This window comes from Ahaetulla prasina, chromosome 6 (assembly GCF_028640845.1).
Source record: "Ahaetulla prasina isolate Xishuangbanna chromosome 6, ASM2864084v1, whole genome shotgun sequence".
In the NCBI taxonomy this organism is placed as follows: domain Eukaryota; kingdom Metazoa; phylum Chordata; class Lepidosauria; order Squamata; family Colubridae; genus Ahaetulla; species Ahaetulla prasina.
This window is the reverse complement of record NC_080544.1, coordinates 2025552-2049453: the sequence shown is the minus strand read 5'-3', so window position 1 is coordinate 2049453 and position 23902 is coordinate 2025552. Positions and strand designations below refer to the sequence as shown.

At 43.0% G+C, this 23902-nt stretch overlaps 1 protein-coding gene across 5 annotated transcripts in view; it reads left to right on the top strand.

Moving 5' to 3' along the window:
- VCL (vinculin) overlaps window positions 1-23817 on the top strand; it is a 115318-nt gene extending 91501 nt beyond the window's left edge. For 3 of the 5 annotated variants that reach the window (XM_058188625.1, XM_058188624.1, XM_058188626.1), the window contains 9 exons: window positions 2222-2371; window positions 2586-2694; window positions 3904-4206; window positions 6755-6879; window positions 7513-7698; window positions 15131-15358; window positions 18544-18747; window positions 20179-20283; window positions 22056-23817. In XM_058188625.1, coding sequence (XP_058044608.1) covers window positions 2222-2371; window positions 2586-2694; window positions 3904-4206; window positions 6755-6879; window positions 7513-7698; window positions 15131-15358; window positions 18544-18747; window positions 20179-20283; window positions 22056-22202 — 1557 coding nt within the window. In that variant the 3' untranslated portion in view covers window positions 22203-23817. The remainder of the gene's footprint in view (window positions 1-2221; window positions 2372-2585; window positions 2695-3903; window positions 4207-6754; window positions 6880-7512; window positions 7699-15130; window positions 15359-18543; window positions 18748-20178; window positions 20284-22055) is intronic. The other 2 variants (XM_058188629.1, XM_058188627.1) reach the window with 1 other exon arrangement.
- The last annotated feature ends 85 nt before the right edge of the window (window positions 23818-23902 follow it).

Here is a 23902-nt window from a genome sequence, read left to right as displayed (position 1 = left end):
GAAGATGCCAGCCTTTGAGGATTCTATACCAATGAATTAACAGGATTTTGTTTTCAAATAATACTTCCTTTCTGAGCCCAACATTTTATTTCTTTAAAATTAAGTCAACTTTTGTAAATACGGTTATATGTAATTTGATTGGGCAGGACAAAGTCAGTGGCCTTCAAAGTTAAATTTGTCTCAGGTGCAAGAAGCTACGAGCCAAGGCAGTTCGAATGAATATAGGTTTAATGCATGATTTAACACTTTCAAAAAGAATCTGAACTACTAAAGTCAAAGCAAATTGGTGGTAGTTAAGAATCAAAAAAATTCAGGGAGGGCTGGACTTAGATCCCTTGTGGGTACAAAGGACTCAAGACTGATGATGTGTTTGACCCCTCCCTCATGCTCAGCCTGGTTGCCTCCTGCAGTTTGGGAGCTAAGCAATATGTTAGATTACCCAGTTCTCTACACTCCTAAATCTAGGGTCAAAGCTGACCATATTTCCATTTCTCCTCCATGTTATGCTCAACTTTGGAAGTATTTCCAATTGAGGTGGAAACACTCCATCTCTTGGGAGACCCACCTGCTCACCTCTGGTGGAAAGAGGGTTTGTGGTGTATTTCCAGCTTGGGATTCCTGCTGTAGAAACAGCAGACAAGGATCCTGTGGTTAGCTAAGTCCAAGCAAACACTGAGCTGTGATACTAAGGTGCTTCTTCCTTACATAAGCCAGCAGCACTCGCTGAGCAGTCCTGAAGGCATCTTCAGCTTTTAAGCAGAATGTCTATGGAGATTCTCAGTCATCCAGGTCATAGTTGTCCCAAAGATGCTTTTTCAAGAGGCAACTGGACTTTCTTGGTTTTTCTTTGAAGACGTTTCACTTCTCATCTAAGAAGCTTCTTCAGCTCTGACTGGATGGTGGGGAATGGAAGGATTTATACTCCTTGCAGACAGCTGGTCATTTGCATCCTTTTTAGAGGGTCGTTGAGGCCACCTGGAGGTTTATCTGTGCCCTCAGGGACCTGAGTGGTACAAATGGGTGTGGAGCCTTCCTGGAACTGTTGAAAGGATTGTGTTGTAGACTGGAGATAGACTGATGTTGTATCCCTCCCGATCTGTTGAGAGGGGCTGTTCAATTTTGACACAGATGGCCTATGAACAGCCCTCTCTCAATAGACGGGGTGGGATACAACATCATCTGTCTCCAGTCTACAACACAACCCTTTCAACAATTCCAAGAAGGCTCCACACCCATTTGCACCACTCAGGTGATCCTGAAGACACAGATAAACCTCCAAGTGGCCTCAACAACTCTCTAAAAGAACACAAACGACCAGCTGTCTCCTTTGGGAGTTATAAGCAGAAGCAGCCTCTCATCCTGCTATGCCATGTGAACAAAACACAAAGAAGTTTGATGCTGCATGAACGCAAGAGGCAGCAGTGGCTGCGGAATGAATTGTGGTTTAGCTGGACTTCTGACCAGTCACTTAGTGATCTTTCAGAGTTATGACAAACACCCTCAAAGCTACTTATGACTCGGTTCTGAATTGTTCTCAATTGTCCCCCCATGGCCATGAGATCACATTTAGGGCTCTCAGCAACTGGCCCACATTTATAGTCATTTGCAATGTCTGACTGTCAGGGAATAAGAACTTATAATGTTTTTTTCTCTGGAAACAGGCATTTACTTCCGGTTTCCAGCAAAAAATGTTATAAAATCAGGTCGGTCATGGGATAATCTGCTTTACAGTTATCATGACTTACAACCATAATGGCCAGGCTCAATTATGGTCATAAGTCAAGGACCACCTGTCTATATACATGTTGATTGTGAGAAATACTCCAAGATTCTGTTTTTGTTCCTGCTTCAGGGCATTAGCTTTGGTGATCAGTTAACCAAGTGAGCTTTCTCTATTTTTTTTGAGTTTATTTTTTAATTAAACAAACTACCTTATAAAAATAGGAAAGTAAGATGTTTGAAAAGGGCCAGACAGTCCTCTTTGCAGTGCTTATTTCTCCACGAATCGATTCACGGGACTATAGTCTTGCTCTGCTTTAGTAGACTAAGCGATGATTCTCGTAAAAGAATCATATTTCAGTGTTTCCACTGAATGAGCCTTTGATGAATCTCTGAAATATTCTTAATAAAACTGAGTGGGTTTGTTTAAGTTGGCCCTGGCTCAGTTTAAACTCTTTGAGCCCCTTTCAGTTTGTTAAAAGGGTTCCACTTAACCTTTCAGGTCTTTGAAGAAAGGGCAGCCAACTTTGAGAATCACGCAGCGAGGCTGGGGGCGACTGCAGAGAAGGCGGCCGCCGTTGGAACAGCCAACAAAAGTACCGTGGAAGGCATCCAAGCGACTGTGAAGTCAGCAAGAGAACTGACACCTCAGGTGGGCCTTCTCTCTCTCTCTCTCTCTCTCTTTCTTTCTCTGACTCTCTCTCTGTTTCCCTTCCTTCCACCCAACTCCTTCCTCCCTCCCTCCCTCCCCCCCCCCCCGTTTCTCTCTCCCTTTCTTTCTCTGACTTTCAGTTTATTAAGGCTGACAAAAGAAAATTCCGGGAGATTTGCTTATTGTCCTTCCTGAGATCCCTTTCTATCTGCAGGTGGTGTCTGCTGCTCGCATCCTCTTGAGGAATCCTGGAAATCAAGCCGCTTATGAACATTTTGAGACCATGAAGAACCAATGGATCGATAATGTGGAAAAAATGACAGGTGAAATAAAAGGGCCCTTGCAATTATTTTCAGCCATGATGTTGGTGGTGATTACTCTGTAATGATAACGGGCGAGATGTTGAAAGAAGAAGGAAGAGGATTATTAGATGTTCCTACTTTGCACAAAGGAAAGGAAGGAGAAATGAGTGCTGGGGATCAGAACAGGCTGATATTTTAGACAAGTTATATCATATATTGATAACACTTTGCCCTAAAATTGATGATGGCCCCTCCTATGTATGCTACTCCTGTCATAATGTCTCTTAGAGGAGATCCAAAAGAATATCACTCAATTATAGCTGAAGCTGCTGAGAGGTCAAGGAGATTCCTTGTGGGTCTAACCACACTTGGCCAAATAAATAAATACAGGTTTAACATTTCTAGTCCTCTCTTTTGAAGGAGATTTCAGGGTTCATCTCTCAGGTCAAGCAAGGCTGGCTTGATCCCCAGACAGAAAAGATTTGAGAACATTTTCTAAGAATCCTGTAGCTGGACTCTCAAAATATCTTGCCAAAAAGAAGTTCCTCGTGAAAAGCCAGTTGGCCAAATATTATTTTATGCTTAATGCTACTTTAGCCTACGTCACACAATTAAGCAAAGAAATACGGTCTCTTTTCTGCCTTTTTAAATTGCATCCTTTTTAAATTGCGGCCTTACAACATCTTCCCATGGAGTGAACCAAGTCTTTTAGTTCTGCAGCTTTATAATGTGAAACCAAGATTGAATGATGGCTTCTATTCACTGGGTTTTATTGCTGGATTGCTTTTGACTAACAAGTTTTTTTAGTCAGCTCCATAGATTTTCAATTGGGTGAAGGTCTGGGCTATTCCCAGGCCATTCCAAGCAGTGAAATATGATTATCTTGAAACTCCAAAAAAAAAAAAAAAAAAAAGTGGTGTTATTAGCCATCAAACCTCAAAAATACACTTTTCCAAAAATGTTTCCACAATTTTGGCCACTACTGTAAACTTTTCAGATATTAGGATGGAGGATATTATATAACTTTTAAGACTCATGGATTTCAACTCCCAGAATTCCCCAGACAGCCGGCTGGGGAATTCTGGGAGTTGAAGTCCACGAGTCTTAAAGTTGTCCAAGTTGACATCCCTGGTCTAACCTGTTGAGCCACATGATGAGTTCGGTCTTGAGCAACCCTTGGGTTATGCATGTATGTAAAAAGAGGTAATCTTTTTAAATTTTCCATTCCAGGCTTAGTAGATGAAGCCATTGACACCAAATCCCTCTTGGATGCCTCCGAGGAAGCCATTAAAAAAGACCTGGACAAATGTAAAGTGGCAATGGCCAATGTTCAACCTCAGATGCTGGTAGCAGGAGCCACCAGCATTGCTCGGCGAGCTAACCGTATCCTGCTGGTGGCAAAGAAAGAGGTGGAAAACTCCGAAGATCCTAAATTCCGTGAAGCGATTAAAGCCGCCTCGGATGACCTGAGCAAAACCATTTCGCCAATGGTGATGGATGCAAAAGCCGTGGCAGGGAACATTTCTGACCCGGGTGAGTGTTTTGCCAGGCTGTCTCAAACCTCTCTGGCCTTTGACGTTCGTTGCTGGGAAGTATGTGCAGAGTTTCTGGCAGCTTGTGAGGTTGCTTTGGTAGTGCAGTATAAGAAGCACCACCAAGTTACCGTATTTTTCGGAGTATAAGACGCACCCTAGTTTTTGGGGAGGAAAATGGAGGGGGGGGGGAATTCTGCTTCTGCCTATCAGGTATTCATCTGGCTAGCGTCCTTAGCCTGGTCAGCTTCAGCACATTAGTTTGCTGGTTGTGAGTGTGCACGTTGGAGCTTATAAGCAGCTTCAAAAGCACAGCTGATCGTCTGAGGGAACTCAAGTGAGTGAATCTCACTTTGCTCGCACGCACCTCGTTGGGGCTGATAAGCAGCTTCAAAAGCACAACTGATTGTCAGAGGGAGTTCCAGTGAGTAAAACAGTTGAAGTGCGGAAGTGGTAAGACAAGACAGCATGTTCTGTCCCCCTCCCCACCTCACATAGAAGAACGCAGGAGCGAGCATCTAACAGTCATTTAGTCTACAACCAACCTGAATTTCCTTTGTGGATAAAAGACTTGGCAGCTACAGTTCAAATGCCTGCCAAGTCCCTTATCACTGGCAGAGACAGGAGTCCACTTGTCCGTAGGCCATTGCCAGGGGAGCCAAGAGTACACAGAATAATTCCTTCACACAGTCCAGGCCTTAACTCAAAAACAACCGATCCGAAGTTCATAGTTTGCAGTTTTTGTCCGTCACGGGCTACAGAGCAACTCCACCCACTTTTATCCCCTGTGGGGTGTGGCTCAGGGATTCAGCACTCTCTGGGCCTTCCACACCTCTTCCTTTGCTACACACGCTTCTCCTTCTGACGCTGCCTAGGATCAATCCAGGATTCATCCTCCTCACCCTCTGTCTGTGGGGGCTCAGACATGCCTTCTTCCTGGCCTTCAGCTGGCACCTGAGGCATTGCCAGAAAGGAGGGACCTGGAGAGGGAGGCCTTGTTGGCTCCTCCCCCTCACTCTCAGAGTCATCCTCCTCCATGAGGTCAGGCTCGGGAGCTGGAGTCACAACACAGCAGCTGTTCCAGGTTGCCATTTTGGGCTCCATGCATCGCGCTTTAAGGCCTTCAAATGCTCTGTTTGAGAGCCATTCAAGGCTGCGGGGATCGCCAGAGCACATTGCTGCTGATCGCCACCCAAAAACGCAATGTGCAGAGGCCAAAAATGGGGTGTGCGGAGGCCTAAAACGCAATGCACAGAGGCCAAAAATGTGATGCACGGAGGCGGCGATCAGCGGTGATATGCTTTGGTGATTCCCCGCAGCCTTTGAACGGCTTTCAGTCAGAGCCTTTGGAGGCTGAAAACGTAATGCATGGAGCCCAAAAACGCAAGCCATTGTCGGTGGCAATCTCTGCAGCCAGGAAGGGGACATGCGGAGGATGAAGGATGGGGATCAGCGGGTGGATGGGGCTACATTTGGGGTATAAGATGCACCCAAATTTTCAGCCTCTTTTGGAGGGGGAAGTGCGTCTTATATTCCGAAAAATACACTATGTGAAAGGACTTCTTTTTTTTCAAGAGTTTCTACCCATCTAATCTGATCCATCAGATTGGGCCAGCTACAGCTCTTGTCGGCCGAAGAGTTGACTGGCGGGAACTAGAAGATGGGCTTTCTGTACTGTATCCCCTGTCTGATGAATGGTCTCCCCATGGAAATTAAAGCCCCCTCCACTTGTTGGCCTTTCACAAGGTTTTAAAAACTGGGCAGTGTTCCCCCGAGTTGGCTCTTGGATTGTGCAAAGGGCTTGCTTATTCGTCTTTACTATTAGTGGATCTATTATCACAGTTTTACTTACAGGATGTTTTTATTGTTTTAATGGTTTTCGATTGTTTTAACAGGTTTTAGAATGTTAGAATTGTAAGCTGCCCAGACTTGGTTGGGTTGGGCAGCTATAGAAATTGAAAATAAATGAATGAATGAATGAATGAATCAATCAATCAATCAATCAATGAATCAATGAATCAATAATGAATGAATGAGACCAGTGTAGGTCTGTTGATGTGTCTCTTGGCAAATAGCTGCTCAAGTAACACCACATCCAGTATGGGGGGCTGAAAAATGGAAAGTTGTCATGTGCAAAAGATCAAGTCCACATGTGAAGGTCCCCTTAAATTGATTTATTGCTAAAAAGCCTATGCATAGGGATCTTCTCAAGTAACTGTTAGCATTTGCTTGGAGTTAAATAAGGGTCAGTTCAAGGGAAGCTGAATTTAGTTTGCTTGTGGCTATGTAGGGATTCTAGACTGATGCCTCGTTTGACTCCACCCCCAGGTTCTGCCACTCCTTCTCCTACATTAAGTTTAATAATTGCTTTGTTTTTTTTATCTTACCACTGTCCCCTTTCTCCTGAGTCTCTTAACATCACGGGAGAGTTTTGTATGTTTTCGGTTCGGGTGGTGCCAAGTCACTGCCCAAAGCTAGTGTTAACTGTTAGATTAAAATACTTTGGTACCAAAACGTTAAAATAATCTCTCTTTTTTGTGGGGGGCCAGGTTTGCAGAAGAACTTCCTGGATTCTGGATACAGGATTCTAGGAGCTGTAGCCAAAGTCCGAGAAGCTTTCCAGCCCCAGGAGCCAGATTTCCCCCCTCCTCCTCCTGACCTTGAGCAACTCCACGTAAGGAGCCATTAGCCTTGTTGATAAAGGAGACAATCTGAATCTGCAGCTGTCCGTTTAAAGCTGGGTTTTTCAAACTTGGCAACTTTAATATGAATGGACTTCCAGGATTGGAAAAATACTGGTTTAGAGCATGTTTGCGGGTTTGTAGGGTTGTGATCAGGGTGGGATTCAAATAATTTAACAACCGGTTCTAGGCCCTAATGATCAGCTGGGTGGGCGTGGCCTGGGGGCGCTTCCTGCGCCCCGCAGGAGCAAAAACAGGATGCGGGGGGGACGCCATCCCCCATGCTCAATTTTGGGCCTGGTAGGCCTCCCTGAAGCCTCCTGGGAGCGAAAACCACACATTAACATCAGTGGTGAAATTCAAAATTCTTTACTATCAGTTCTGTGGGCATGGCTTGGTGGGCGTGGTGTGGCTTGGTGGGCGTGGCAGGGGAAGGATATTGCAAAATCTCCATTCCCATTCCACTCTGGGGCAAGTCAGAGGTGGTATTTACTGGTTCGCCGAACTACTCAAAATTTCCGCTACCGGTTCTCCAGAACCTGCTGAATTTCTCCCCTGATTAACATATCCCTCATGGAATTTGCTATGGATCCAGCTGTTGAAACCAAAAATGCTTCTTTCCGCAGCTGACCGATGAACATGCTCCTCCGAAGCCCCCTCTGCCTGAAGGGGAGGTTCCTCCTCCTCGCCCCCCACCCCCTGATGAGAAGGATGAAGAGTTCCCGGAACAGAAGGCCGGTGAGGTGCTTAACCAACCCATGATGATGGCTGCCAGGCAGCTCCACGATGAAGCCAGAAAATGGTCCAGCAAGGTAGGTCCTTAGCATAGACCTCTGTGTTGATGCTTCTTGGCTTAGTGTGCTTACTTAGAAAATGCCCTTCAAGGAGGACTCTGCACTGTAGATTAGAATTCTTCTCATCCCACCATTTCCAGAGCTTGTTTCCTTCTCATCTTTCTTCGGGTGTGTGAACATTGGAGTGTTTGTGCTGTTGGATTTTTCTGAAGTCAGAAAGAATGAGATGTCAGGACACGAAGCAGGCGGAGAATCTGGTGCTGATTCTCCCCTTTTGAAGCTTCATTTTGGTGGTGGTTTATCAGAGTTTCTTGCAAAAATCAAATCCAGAAGCACACACAGATAACTAAATCAGCTGGATTCATTAACTTCTTTATATTCATAATAACACATATATTTACAATACCAACCGTTGATTCTTCAGGCAGAACACAAGGCAGGAGAGAATAGTTTCATTTCAGGTCAGGTCAGCAGACAAGTTCACACACGAAAGTACAGCAAAGAGTTTTTTTTCTCTGCACAGACTCAGAAGCTGCAGACTAAGACATGCCTTGGCTCCAGTCTGTCTCAGCTCCCAATTGGCTGACTTTGTTACCATGTCCTATTCCAATTGATGAATATACTCTGACATGGTTGTTGAAAGGATCCGTTGGACACTTTTCAACAAGGTAGAGAATAGTCTCCCCTCTGTATCCTAGGAATGATGGAGTCTAGCTTACATTTTGCTTTGGGGTGTGTGTTTCTGAATGCTGTCTCTTTAAATATATTTTACTTATTCACAATATTTGTAGATAAGACTGCAGGCAGTGTTCCACAGGAAAAGCACATGGAACAAAATAAAGCAATAACGCTTGATTGTTTTGCAAAGAGCTAGAAAGGAGCTAGCTATGTGAACCTCGGAAGCTTCCTCTGGCTGTGTTTTCATATATTACCCAAAGACACTGAAATGCTGCCTTAAAAAATAGCATTGTAATTAGGACATTTTGTAAAAAAAATAAAATAAAATTTAAAAAGTCTCAACGAAGGACAGAAAAGTAGGATTATAATCAACTATCCTAAGATAAAATGAAATCTTTGTATGCATATATATTATGCATGCAAATTGCTAAGCTTTTTAAAAGCCTTCTCTTTTTTTTCTTAGAGATGATACTGAAAAGGGTCCATCCAGAACTACCTTTCAGACAGGTTTCAGGTGTTTTGGTTCCCCCTTCATGTTTTGACTCCCAAGTACTCTGATATCCTTGTGGACTGCTAAAATGCTTGGTCAGAAGGGGAAAAATAAACCAGCAAGTGAGCTGCTTGATTTCTGGGCTTTTCTAGACACCATTTATAGCAGGGGTGTCAAACTCAAGGCCCGGGGGCTGGATCTGGCCCGTGGGGTGCTTAAATATGTCCCGCGGGGCCTCCCTGGAAACAGCAAAGGACTGGCCTGTGGTGCCTCTGCCAGTGAAAATGGAGCTTGGGAGGGCCACACACGGCCCTTCTGAGCTCCGTTTCCACTGGCAGAGGGTTACAGGAGGCCGTCGCAGCCGAAAACGGAGCTCGGGAGCCTGTTTTCGCTGGCAGAGCGCTTGGGCCACCACAAGCGTCCCTGACAAGAGTGATGAGCTGGCCACGCCCACTCCCCTCCCCCCCATGAGGTCAAACACAACCCTCAACGAAATCGAGTTTGACACCCCTGATTTATAAGGTTTGATAATGCAGCTTTCCCGGTGCACATTGCTATGTGTAATGGATCCTCTGATGCCTGAGACCAGAAAGAAATGTTCCATTTTTCCCCCCTAGGTAGCCTGATCTCCTTGTTTTATTCCATGGTAGAAAGTTGCAGGAAACTGCAGAGGGGAAGGATAAAACATAGTTCTAGATCACTCTCTCTCTCTCTCTCTCTCTCTCTAAAAAGAATTGGTACAACATGGAGATATGCTAGTACCGTAATGGTGAACCTATAGTATGCGTGCTGGAAGTGGCACACAGAGCCATCTCTCTGGGTACGTGAGCCATTGCCCGTTGCTTTTCCGGGTTCCGGTGCGCTGACCAGCTGGTTTTCACACACATGGTATCGCTGGAAATCGGAAGAGTAGCAACCCGGTGTGCATGCGTGCTCCAGGAAGATGATCTTCCAGTGTCCAGCGCACACATGCACACTGGCCAACTGGTCTTTGCACACACACGTGCACCAGAAACCGGGAAACCAGGTGGCAAAAACCGGAAGATCATTTTCCCAGCATGCGCATGCACACCGGGCCACTGCTCTTCCGGTTTCCGGCGTGCACACGCGCACTCAAACTTCCGTTTTGGCACTTGGTGTCAAAAAGGTTCACCAACACTGCACTAGTAGGACAGATAAAGTAAGATAAGAGACTCCAGTGTAGCTAATATGCCTGTCTAGGAAAGAATGGAGAATGGGACAGGGCAAAGTTATTTGGTCCGACTTCGAGCTCCTTCTCCTTCCTGTCAAAGCAGCCCCTCCCAAGGTGAGGTGCATCCCGCAATGTATATCTGTAAGAATTAAAGCTTTCCCTCCCTTTTAAAAGTGGCAAGTCTACAAGAAGATGAGATGTTCGCAGATGTATATAACGTAGCAGATGATAATATTTAACTTACTGACGTGAAATACAGGATTTGTTCTTAAAATAATCTGAACAAAGTTTTTCTTTTCCTTCCTTCCCCAGTTGGCCTATAATGTACCTAAACTTCATCAGTTTCTATCAGAACAATATTATTTATCCTAAATGAGCATTAAATATGTAACTAGTTTTTGCTTGAAGTCAGGAAATCATATAGTTTATTATTTTAGACCAGTGGTGAAATGAAATCCAATTTTTTTTTACTACCGGTTCTGTGGGTGTGGTTTGGGGAAAGATTCTGTGGGCGGGGCAGGGGAAAGATACTGCAAAATCTACATTGCCACCCCACTCTGGGGCCAGCCAGAGGTGGCATTTGCCAGTTCTCTGAACTGCTCAAAATTTCCACTCAAAATTTCCGGTTCTCCAGAACCTGCTGGATTTCACCCTCTTTTAGACCCTTTCTCAGATATTGGACTACTATTAAATCTTGTGCTGATGGAGAAGGCATAGAAATTGGGGATACAACTTAAGAATTAACATAAAGTGGCTGGCTAGAATAATAAACAGGATGATATTTGCAAGTATGATAATCCATTTTGTTTACTCCTTCATCGTCTGCACTGTTGTCAAGCTATAAATGATGCTTTCACCCCTTTTCTTGTAAAGGACTACTTTATTAAACATCAAAATGCTTTGATTTTAGAACAGAATCTCTTCGTAACAGTTAAAAATGAATTTTCTGGAATATTACAGGAATATTTTCTGCTGATGAAATTCAGTAGCATGAAAAACAAGGGGAGTGTAATGCCTATTTTATAAGACAAAATGGGACAATCCAGAGTGAATTTTTGCTTGCCTTGGATAAAGCTGATGGGTTTGACTTCTGGGTCTTTGCAAAGCTGTTGTTTTGATATTTTTCTCTGAAATCTTTTGTGTTCTAATGGTGCTGCTATACCAAAAAAGGAAGGGGAAATGAGTGATTGGCATATCTTCCTCAATTTATATTGGTCTCTGCAACTAAGGCATTTATCCTAATTATGATTTCTTCAGCGTTTGAAAAACTTGGTTATTGAAAGGGGACAACTGATTTTAACTATCTGTGAAAATTCTGTTCCTAGATTGTTGCAGAAAAATAGTATTTTTGTGAGTTGTGTTAGCCAGTTTTGATATGCCTAATGACCATGTCCAGGAAGTGCATCATCGTTATTTATGATCATTTCTTCAATCTGGTACAGAAATTTCTCACCGCTGGGATTATTATCATTGCAAATCACATTCTGCCCCAAAGCAAAAACACTACGAGGTTTGTTTGTTTGTTTTAAAAAAAGAGCTTAAAAACACCTAACGGCTTTGCACAATTTTATTTAAAAAATTGCAAAATGAAATGCCTTTATGAAGATGTAGATTGCTGATAAGATTTGTCCATTCTGAGAAAAATGAAAGGATCCATATTGTGGGAGAAGCTACTTCTGTCTTTTAATTTTGCTCTAGACTCACATTGGAAAATCTGAGCTATTTCTAGAATTCAGGATGAGGCTTCAAATCTGCCCACATGTAGTGCAAAATTTGAAATTTAATGTTGCCTCTGACTTACTCTGCAAGTATTTTTGAAATTTGAGTGATTTTGTAACTTTAAAGAAACCAACCTGATACTTTGAGAGATTGAATTTAGAGTTAAATTTTCTCTTGAGTGCCTATTTTTAAAAGGGATTTTCTTTTAAATAGGCAAAAGTTGCTACGTTTGAAGTATCAACACAGATTGAAATTGTGTGAAAAATAACGTCACATTGATTAGCCTTGACAACGTTCTACAGTAATCCAGTTATCATGAAAAAAGAGGTCAATTTAAAATAATTTTCAGAACTGTGGGGAGAACTTCATTGACTCATATTTCTGGTTTTTCTCATAGTGTCAATTACCATTTCCCCCTCTTAGTAAACCTTTGTAAATTGGAGTCTCTGCATAGAGCAACATATTGCTGTCCTTTTCTTTAACCCTTTCAAATCCTACTCTATTGTTCTGGTTAATGATCATAATAAAGACTGGATTGAAAAAAAATGTTAATTTAACCTTTGCTGGCATCTAAATGTAAACATTAAACGTTTTGACCTCTTTTTCTATTGGTCATCTTCAAACAGCATAATCAGTTCTCTGTAGAAAAATGTAGCTCACATTTGCTTAGAAATCTTGACTGAACAGTAGCAGTAGCAACTAATTATGGATATATATCTTTTAGTAATTATATACTGTATTACTTAATCTCTTGGAACTATGGTTTCATGGGTCACTGAACATTAATGACCCAAGTAAATAGCTATTCTATATGTTTAACAGTCGTGTGTCTTTTTTTGAAGACAATTCCTTCCTATCTACCTTCCACTATTAATTAGAACAATTAACCAGTGGAACAACTTGTCTCCAGAAGTTGTGAATGCTCCAACATTTGTCTGAAGTGGTGCAGGGTTTTCTGCCTAAACAGGGAGTCGGACTAGAACAGGGGTCTCCAACCTTGGTCCCTTTAAGACTTGTGGACTTCAACTCCCAGAGTTCCTCAGCCAGCTTTGCTGGGAGTTGAAGTCCACAAGTCTTAAAGGGACCAAGGTTGGAGACCGCTGGACTAGAAGACCTCCAAGGTCTCTTCCAACTGTTATTCTATTCTATTCACCCTCAAATTTATGGTTTATGGAAATAAATTTATGGAAATAAACTTTCTAGAGGCAGAATTCTTGATTTAATCATTCCTTTTATTCTTTCCACAAACATGTCAGATTGACCCCAATAGAAGAACAAGGCATGGTCCAGCCCGATGAACTTTTCAGTTGACGAATTAACATCTTGTTAATCAAGAAACTAAAAGGATAAACTAAAAGGTTTATTTTGGAATTTGCTAGTATAATTGCACATGAAAGTAGCAGTTTTTTCTTTCAGAACACCAAATAATTTAGCACTCAGAACCAGAGCCTCGGATGAAATAAGGGTCAACAAAGAAGATAGTGAGTGACTCAATAATAGGGGAAATATGGTTGTATCTCAGGCTCTTGAAAACAGCCAATTTTGCCTTCTCCCTTCCCTCCTGCCTTCTATTCTGCGGTGGTTGCTACAATAATACTGGGCTGTTTTGTTTTAGGTACTTTGGGATGTGATTTGGGATACCGAAGCAAAAGATTTAAATCCCTTTTCGGATTTTGTAGAACAACATTGTGGCAAAACAATCTTGCTCCATGTCATTAACTTTCCACTAACAGAAACGTTCTGATTTGCTTTGACATGTGCTGCTAACATCACTTTCTGTCAGGTAATAGTGAACATTAATGTCCTTTAATGGCCATTCTCTCTTATGGGGGCTGGGGACTGGTGTCGGTCGTTCTTTCCTCCTTCCATCATGCTTTGCTCTTCATCGTTGTCTTCTCCATGGCTGGATCAAGACCCTGGGAGGGGGTTGGGGTTGGGGTGAGAATGCCCATGTTCATTCAGCCCTGGGCTCCTCTGGTGGACAGCAGTGAACATGGTGCTCTGTGTATCAGAAACCTCTCCTAACCCTGGCTCTAAAAAGAGATGTTTAAACGAGCAAGCATGGAAACAGTTGTGCAGCTCACCTTCATTTTAACAAAGAATTCTGCATCCAGTTTTGGTCTCCACACTATAAAAAAGATGTTGAGACTCTAGAAAGAGTGCAGAGGAGAGCAACCAACATGATTAGGGGCAGTGGTGGGATTTAGCCAGTTTGCACCACTTCGGGAGAACCGGTTGTTAACTTTCTGAGCAGTTTGGCAAACTAGTTGTTGGAAGAAATCGTTAGGGCAGAGAACCGGTTGTTAAATTACTTGAATCCCAGCACTGATTAGGGGACTGGAGGCTAAAACATACGATGAATGATTGTAAGAACCTGGCATGGCTAGTCTAGTGAAGAGAAGGACCAGGGAAGACATGATAGCAGTCTTCCAATATTTGAGGGGCTGCTACGAGAAGAGGAAGGGTCAAGCTATATTTCAAAGCACCTGAAGGCCAGACAAGGAATAATGGATGGAAACTGAACAAGGAGAGATTCAAACCTGGAAATAAGGAGACATTTTCTGACAGTGAGAACAATCAACCCATGGAACAGAAGTTGCCTTCAGAAGTTGTGTGAGCTTCATCACTGGAGGCTTTCAAGAAAGGACTGGACTGCCATTTGTCAGAAATGGTGTTGGGTCTCCTTCTTGGGCAGAGGATTAGACTAGATCAGAGGTCTCCAACCTTGGTCCCTTTGAGACTTGTGGACTTCAACTTTCAGAGTCCCTCAGCCAGCAAAGCTGGCTGAGGAACTCTGGGAGTTGAAGTCCACAAGTCTTAAAGGGACCAAGGTTGGAGACCCCTGGACTAGAAGACCTACAAGACCCCTTCCGTTGATCTAATCTAAAAGAGATCTTGGCAGGAGGGAGTCACCATGAATTTGGCCTTCTGGCTCAAAGCTGCCCCTTTCTTCATATTGCCATCCTTCATAGCATCCTACGCTTGGCTGAGGTCCCAGAGCAGTTGGGGCTCCTCTGAGGGTATATCCCCATCCATGTCATTCGCGTTCACCTCTCTGTCAGCCTTAAGTGTTGCCTTTCCTTTGTGTCTTTTGTCAGCGGCATTATTGTCTTGCCAGGAGAAATGTTGTGGTGAATGATAAGATAATTAAAAAGGTGAAAAACATATCTTCCTAAATGCCTCTCAGAGGTGTTTCTAGTTTTTCAAATTCCTTTTGTCAACCTCCCCATTCCTCCGCCGTCCTTCCATCGCCCATCACCACCACGAGAGGTTTCCTAAACTGGCTCGGTTCTTTGCTTCTTTGACCAGATCCTGCGTCTTATACTAACTGTCCCTGTTTCTTCACCCTCCCTGTCCAACCACCTGCCAAGCCTGAAGTGACCGGTGGGGGTAAGGAAGCCCCCACTCAGGCTGGCCTAGGTGTAGCTCGGGAGGAGGTGGAGGCGGAGGAAGCAGAAGCTGAATTCACCCTCCCCTCCGACATGGAAGATGATTACGAGCCTGAGCTGCTGCTCATGCCAACCAACCAGCTTGTTAACCAGCCCATTCTGGCCGCTGCTCAGTCTCTGCACCGGGAAGCAACCAAGTGGTCCAGTAAGGTATTTCCTCCGTTTCCCCTCCCTCTCCCCCGGCGACTGATCCGCATTGCATCCGGCCATTTTGACACATTTGCATCACTCTTGATCCTCGGCGGATCCCATGCCCTTTTGGTTTTTCATGGTTTTTTTTTTCTTTCTTAATTGGAATGGATTCAAGTTTGTCTGCATTTCATGGTGGAGGGAACCGCGTGGCTTCACAAGTGTTGTTAGGCATGCTGATGGCCAGGCCAAAACTGCATTCGGCTCACCCTGCCTCCCTTCACCCTCCTTCCTCCTTTGCCTTTACCTGTCTTTTCTCATGCCGGTGGTTACTTAAAAGAGAACCAAAGGAAGGAGTGCCCAACTACCTGTGAAGCCATCGTTCACTGCCTTTTTGGAGACTTCCAGACGAGCGAGGGGTTGTCACTCCTGAAGTCATTTAACACGCATCGTTGTGCTTTCTGCCTCTTGATCAATGGCTTCTACTAAAACCTTTGTTCCGGCAAGGAATGGCTTGGAATGGCACCATTGCCAAAGAGCTGGTCCTGCGGGCAGAGGCTGTGACGAAGGGGAGAGTTTTTTTTGGGGGGGAGGAGGCTGGAGAGGCTCTGCTGAATGTCTTTAAGTTGCTGAGTTCAGACTTTGCCCTCTCATGTTTCAGCTGCGTTATTAATGGAGATGTGGGGGTCTGTGGCTTGTGATGGGAATGGTCTGCTGGCACTAAGCACCAAGTGGAGTTTGCCAAACTGCTGGATTATTTTTTCACGTCCTTAGAGTAGCATGCTGCAAAGAATAAACGTTTGGCCCCGGGCAGCTCTGAAGGTGTGGTGTATGTATGTGTGTGTGTATGTATTGGAAATTAGTTTCTCTCTCTTCTTTTTTGCACTCGTGAATGGCCAACTGGGTGAATGGCATGAAATCCAGATGGCATCTCCCACGCGTGGGTAACGATGGAGTGTAATCCAGCCTAATTCTCTTCTGTCCAGGGGCAAGCTTAGCTGAAATGAATGGGGAAGTTTGGCTTCTGCAGGAAAACCACCGGTGGGCTTGTGAATACAAGGGCTCTCTTGCCCGCTCTCTGAACAGCAAATTTGGGCAAAGCCTCTTGTGGCAGTGGCCTCTCATGGACCCGGCAGTCTTGTGTGTTGGTTCTCCTCCCCGACCACATCCAGAAGGGGGCATGGCTTTTCTTGGTTGGGAGTTGGCCAATGGCACTTGGACTGGCTTTGAAGTGCACTGCAGAACAACAAACCATGTTTTCCATCCTGGCTTCTACTTGTGTATATGCTTCATTGCATTGTTGTTTCATTTGTTACCCCCTTAAAATGAATGTGTTAACAGGAGCTTGGATGTACAATAATCCCAAAGCGGAGCTTTTGTATTAGAACAGGTAAAAAGGATGGAAGGATATCTGGAGGGCTGCCAAGTTTCTTTCCCCAAACAGCACCGCACCTCTTGTCTTTTCATTACACAATCAAAACATTCTGCATGCCAGAGATGGGATGGGACACCCTCTGCTTTTCCTACTTTCATATGTTTGTGTCAACATGTTCACATCTGTCTTCACAAATACTGCATCCTAACATTAGAACCCCACTGATCTGAATATTCTTACAGGCATTTTCATTTGAATGGCAATCCTGACCCCAGTAATTTATTCACAGAATCATAGCTGATAATGGTTGGATAGAACATGGAAAGCTTCAGACTGTTCTAATGTCAATGAGGAAGCTTGGTTTAGCACAGAGGTCTTCAAACTTGGCAGCTTTAAGACTTGTGGACTTCAACTCCCAGAATTCTCCAGCCAGCTGTGCGATGCTGGCCGGAGAATTCTGGCAGTTGAAGTCCACAAGTCTTAAAGCTGCCAAGTTTGAAGACCCCGGTTTGGCACAACAAATTAACAGAAAAATTACTGACCTCTTTTTTGTTCTACCATCCTCGCCATCATGCAACTGTGAGGAGAGGGAAGTTTTCACTTCCTTTTTTTAATCAAGTAATCACAGCTTCTCATTTTGTCTGAATGCAGCAACAAACGATGATTAATTGTGTCTCAAAACAAGAGTTGTTGGTTTTTTAAAGGCATTTAAATACAAATTAGTGACTTTCCAATTCCCCCACCCCAGACGAAAATAGTTCATTTTGTCAAAGAAGAATTGGTCATTCTTCAAGTTACACATTCAAGTTAGAAATTTTAGTCAACGGGTTAACCAATTAATGGATGAATTCTGGATATGTTTATATATGAATAGGGTAAGCTTTCAGATGATGTTTTATATCTGATGATGAATAGCATCTTCTTGCCTTCTTGATTGGAAAAAAACATCCCTTCTGCAGATGCATTTTAAATTTAGTTGATCAAAAGACTTAAATCATCAACATCTTTTAATGACCCCATAATCCCTTGCGGGCTAAAGTCTGGGCAACTGAATGGAGCTGAGTGTTTACTGGCTGGATGCCTTTCCTGTTGCCAATGTGGAGTTATATTCAGCAGATATATATTCTTATTGTGCCCAGAGAGAGAAATATCTGCCTCTACCTAAGATTGAACTCACAGCCTCCTGATTGTGAGGCAAGAGCTCCACCTCTAGGCCACCGCACCACTCAATTAAATGGCTTAAATATTGGAGTCTTTTCCAGGTGTTTTGCTCCATTCAGAATATTCAGTTCCCACCATTTACTTCAGATTGATCCTGTGACTTTGTTTCTTATTCACCCATTAACAGGGGTCTCCAACCTTGGCAACTTGAAGCCTGGCGGACTTCAACTCCCAGAACCCCCCAGCCAGCAAAGCTGGCTGGGGAATTCTGGGAGTTGAAGTCCGCCAGGCTTAAAGTTGCCAAGGTTGGAGACCCCTGCCCATTAAGAATATTCACCATCATCATCACAACACGATGTTTTAAGACATTCCTTTGGCCACCTTATTTGAAACGATGAGATTCCTACCTGAGAGTTACAACATCTGAACCTTGGTCATTTTCACTTTGGCAATGCTACTAACACGTACATACTGTGTGTGTGTGTGAGAGTGTGTCCACTCCCTCACCTCTTGGCTGAAGCTTGTTATCACTGAAGATTGGGTGAGAGTTTCACACATTGGCCTTTGTGTTACTCCCGTTTTTTTTTCTTTGGTTTTTGGTTTGTAAAGAACATGGCTGTCGCTTGGGACATCAGGTGCGATCATGGCTGCTCTCCTTTGCTTCCTCCAGGGGAATGACATCATTGCCGCTGCCAAGCGCATGGCCTTGCTGATGGCTGAGATGTCCCGCTTGGTGAGAGGGGCCAGCGGTAACAAGCGGGCTCTCATCCAGTGTGCAAAAGATATCGCCAAAGCTTCCGACGAAGTGACCCGTCTGGCTAAAGAGGTGGCCAAACAGTGCACAGACAAGAGGATCCGAACAAACCTTCTGCAGGTAGGCCACGAAACCTGGCTTGGAAGGCGGAGAACGTCTCTAGCTGGGAAGGTCTTATCCAGAGGTTGGGATTCAACCGGTTTGGACCAGTTCAAGTGACCAGTTCACTATGTGAAGCCCACCTCTGATCCTATCCGTGCTTAGGAAAACGCACCTGTAAGGCTAAAAGCAAGGTGTGTCTAGCCAAAATCAACGCTCAGGATTTGCCCCTTTGCAATTTTTTAAAAAAAAATTATGCTTGCTCCTTTTGAGTGCCCAAGCTTACATGAAAATGGCAATGTCAGCATGAAGAGGTCCCGATGGGGCTCTAAGCCTGTTGCTTTCTTTATCTCAACCAGTCTTTTCATTTATTTCCCTCCCAGTCAAAGGGAAACCCACTAATGAACCTAATCTCAGTGAAACGGATGGATTTTCCTTCCCGAAAGTTGAATGTGGACATTTTGTGCCATCAGTGTTCAGAGGCTTCGCTGCCACAAATGCGTGGCTCAGGGTAGTCCTTCAAACTTGACAATTTTAAGATGTGTGGACTTCAACTCCCAGAATTCCCTGGCAGCTTTTTGAAGTTTATACATCCTCTATTTAAAGTTGCCAAATCTGAAAAACACGGATGTAAAACGATGCTCTGAACAGAGAAATCCTCTTCAAAAATTCTCAAGGAAATATTCCAGCCATAGGTTTTTCACTGCCAGAAAGAGATTGGACCTATTTTTTTTTTAATCCTTTCTTCAAGAATTATGGTAGTAATGTAGATGTAGAGACAGAGGAAATATTTAGATCAAATATGAATGATGCATGGAGATACAAAATCCCAAGGGAGGAGTATGGAAAGCATGCTAAAAAAATTAATAAGAATTGAAATACTAAAACGGGCAAGAGATGATGGATAGAAATAGAATCACTACTAATACAAGATTTGTTCTATTAAGAATTAGAATAGAGGTAGAAATTAGAAAGGGGGAAATGTTATTATGCATATTCCTATATATTTTAAAATTAATATGTAGATGCAAAGATCAGAAGTTGAAAGATGATTGTATTGCTTATACTTAAATTATACTTTAATACACAATAATAGTATTGTGCATTAAAACATTGAATAATTAAATGAAGGATTATATACATGGTGGAGCAAATACCAACATATTAATAACTTTAATTTTAATATTTATATTATAATGATGTATGATTAGTATAACTAATATTATCAATATTATCACTATTATTTGGTATCAAAACTAACAATACCCAGATGCCACACTGTTCATATACTTAATACTTATATATGTATGTGCGTGCATGCACACACACACACACACACATGTAAAGAATTATGCTAGTAATGTAGGGTTATTTTTAATGCATTTATGTTATGTTTAAGGATAGTCCTGGGTGATAACAAAATAACCAGGCTGTAACTCTGTGTTTGTGCAGGTTTGTGAACGAATCCCAACCATCAGTACTCAGCTGAAAATCCTGTCTACTGTCAAAGCAACCATGTTGGGCCGGACCAGTATCAGCGATGAGGAGTCTGAGCAGGTCAGTTCCCTTGTTCCAGGCAGAGAGAGTGGGGGGGTTGCTTAGCTTGAATTGGGAGGCCTTGGGGGAGAAGCAAGCAGCTTTGCTTTCTTATAGAACAGGGGTCTCCAACCTTGGCAACTTTAAGACTTGCGGACTTCAACTCCCAGAATTCCTCAGCCAACTTTGCTGGATGAGGAATTCTGGGAGTTGAAGTCCGCAAGTCTTAAAGTTGCCAAGGTTGGAGACCCCTGTTGTAGAAAATACCTGTTGTGAAATGTTCCATTAGCAGCAGGTTCAGTTGCCAACTCTTCTGATTCTTTCTCTTCTGAGTACAAAAGCCACTTGTACCTACCGTATTTTTCGGACAATAAGACGCACTGGAATATAAGACACACTTAAGATTTTGAAGAGGAAAACAAGAAAAAAAAATAGTTTTTGGCCTCTGCGCGTCTGGTTTTTGCCCTCCCTGGTCCCCAGGAGCACTCTGCAGGCTTCCCAAACCATCTGCGCATCTCGTTTTTGCGAAAAACAGGCCCACTTTTGGCAAAAATGGGACACGCTGGGGGTGGGGGTGGGGGCAAAAATGGCCGTATTTGATCTATAAGACACACCGACATTTCCACATTCATTTAGGGGTGGGGAAAAGTACATCTTACTCCAAAAAGTAGGGTATTTATTTTTCAAATATACATACCATTGGTTTAGTGACATTTGAAGTTATGACAGCACTGGGGAAAAAAAAAACTTACGACCATTTTTCAAACTTCTCACTTTTACCAGATTCACTTAACAACCATGTTACTAATTTAACAACGGCAGTGATTCACTGAACAACGTATGGCAGGAAAGGTCATAAAATGGGGCAAAACTCACTTAACAAATACCTTAATTAGCAACATTTTGGGCTCAATTGTGGTCATAAGTCGAGGATTACTTGCACCATGAAAAGGCAGGAATGTCAGTAATGACACTGACAAAATTTGGCCACAGGAGCAAGGATGGAAGATAAACGATTTTGTTTTCTGGGTATGTTTGATAGCTACAGTCAAATCTGGTTTACAATACCCAAAAAAAAACCAACCCCAAAAAACCCCCAAAACACCCCCCCAAAAAACTCAAAACTCTTTTTCAAGGATGATAAATGCCTTTGTTCTGAATTTAAATTTATTCACCAGCCCCATCTGGTGGGTGGGAAAAAAATTAATTCCTTAGAAAGGGAAATGCTTGGGCTGAAATATTAATTCTACAGATTTGGTATCCGATATAGAAACTGATGAATCAACCCAGACCTTCCTTATCACAAATTCTCTCCAATTTAAATTTTAAACTGCCTTGACTTTAAATACGCAGCTTCAGTTCCAGCACAGAGGGGATGGGTCTGCCTAGCAGCATTGTTGTGTTTTGTTTTACAAAAGATATGGTTTCTCAAACTTGACAACTTTACATGTGAATTTCCACTCCCAGAATTCCCCAGCCAGACACGTGGACTACAAGTCCAGCATTCCCCATCCAGATATGTGGACTTCAGTTCCCAGAATTCCCCAGCCAGACATGTGGACTTCCACTCCCAGAATTCCCCAGCCAGATATGTGGACTTCAATTCCCAGAATTCCCCAGCCAGACATGTGGATTTCAATTCCCAGAATTCCCCAGCCAGACATGTGGACTTCCATTCCCAGAATTCCCAAATGTGGAGTTGAAGTCCACATCTTAAAGTTGTCAAGTTTGATGACAAACGGTGCTCTAAACATCTTTTCTAATATCGGTTTTGAAATGTTTCTCCCTTCCAGGCCACCGAGATGTTGGTCCACAATGCCCAGAACCTCATGCAGTCCGTCAAGGAAACTGTCCGAGAGGCTGAAGCAGCATCTATTAAGATCCGGACGGATGCTGGATTCACCTTACGTTGGGTCAGGAAGACCCCATGGTACCAGTAGAGAGCACGGCTCCTCCCCCCAAGCGTTGTTTTTTTCACGAGAAACCCCTCTTCTGCAGACCACCGGAAGGTGCTGCCGAGGTTGGCATAGGAGTCTTGAGGGTTTTTAATAGTCCGCTGGGCTGCTTTTGGCATCTAGTTTCACTTTAGCTCCTTTCCAGACTTTTTCCTTCTCTTGCTTTTGATTTATTTTTATTTTTAGAAACACTATTTCAACCCGGTTCTTCCCTCCTCTACCTCTGTCATGATTGTATTTTCTATGCAACGCACCCAAGGGTTTTGTTGTAGCATAATTTGAAAACTCTGGGCCATCTTTGTTGGCTCAGTGTTGTTCATTGTGAGGGACAATCAGGAAATCAATAGTTGGGATTTTCAGTTCTCTCCTTTTACATTATTATTATTATTTTTTGGGATGAGAAGATGCTAAATGTAATTTTATCCTGTCCAAAGTGAAACACACTTTTCCTTTGGCAGAAGGGAGTGAGTTTAGCAATCAAAAGTTGCTGCTTCCACACACCCCCAATGGCAATCTCTAAAGATGATTTTGGGGAAGAATTTCCTCCAGCACAAGCACCTCCTATGCCAGTTTAGGAGATATTTTCTGAGTCAGTAGGGTTCTTGCCACCAAAATTTGATTTGACAGCAGAATGAATTTCTCTGTTTTGATAAACCAGAGGAAAAGCGTGGAGGTACAATAGTAAAAACTCTTTCAGTGGGTTTCAAAAATAATTCACTTTGGGCTTTATGAAGCATCACCATGCAAATACCGATGCCGTCACTTGTCAATCCAGCTGCTATCGTTTGGATCTGCTTCCTTATGGCTTGGGCACTCACCCAAAAAACATCATGGATTTTGGGATGTAGCCCTCAACATTGATGGAAGGGTTGGGTGGCCCTTGTTTACCGATCCACTTTTCCTACACAACCTTAGTGTTCATCTTCTCTTCCTTGGTGCAATTCAAAACTAAATTCAAAGGAGTTACCTTTTCATGCCTTCTCTTCAAATGCCAAGATCCAGAAAAGCAGATTTCTTGCTCTTTCCTGGCTACAAGGTACTCACAATTGCCATTTTGGATCTTGGCCAGGGTAGCTGTCACAGAAGACAGGGTTAGGGTTACATTACCCTGCCTGTTCTTGCCTTTTCAGTCTGTGTGAACTCAGTAGGAAGAGAGGATTTTAAATGGCCTTCTTGGCACCTTTGGTGGGAGGCGTTTTTTCCCACCTCATCAGTCAGTCTTTCAAGTGTGAGAGCTTCTTAAATCACTACCATTTAATAGCTTGACTTTGTATTAATGCAATATTATTAATGCCTTTTGATTACATAAGTTTATACCAAAGACTTAGCTTTTGTTAAGGGATGTTTAAAGGAAAGCTTTGAATTGTATTTGACTTGGAGAGTTCTTTGGAATATTTACTAAATTCAAAACTTTGTAAATGTTAATATCCTCTACACCTGATGCAATTATGCTTTCCTAAACACTCCTGTCCATCAGATTGAATGTCAGGAGCATTTTGCCACTACTTTTGTTTGTAAACCAGAATGTTGTTGTGTATATGCTAATACTTTCGACTTTCTCTGTTCTGGTCAAATAAACTGAAAATGCATTTCTATAAAATATTTCCGGTGGATTATTTTTTATGACAGAACTTTAACAGACCCCACATACCTTTTCATGATCTCGTCTGTGAAACATGGCTATA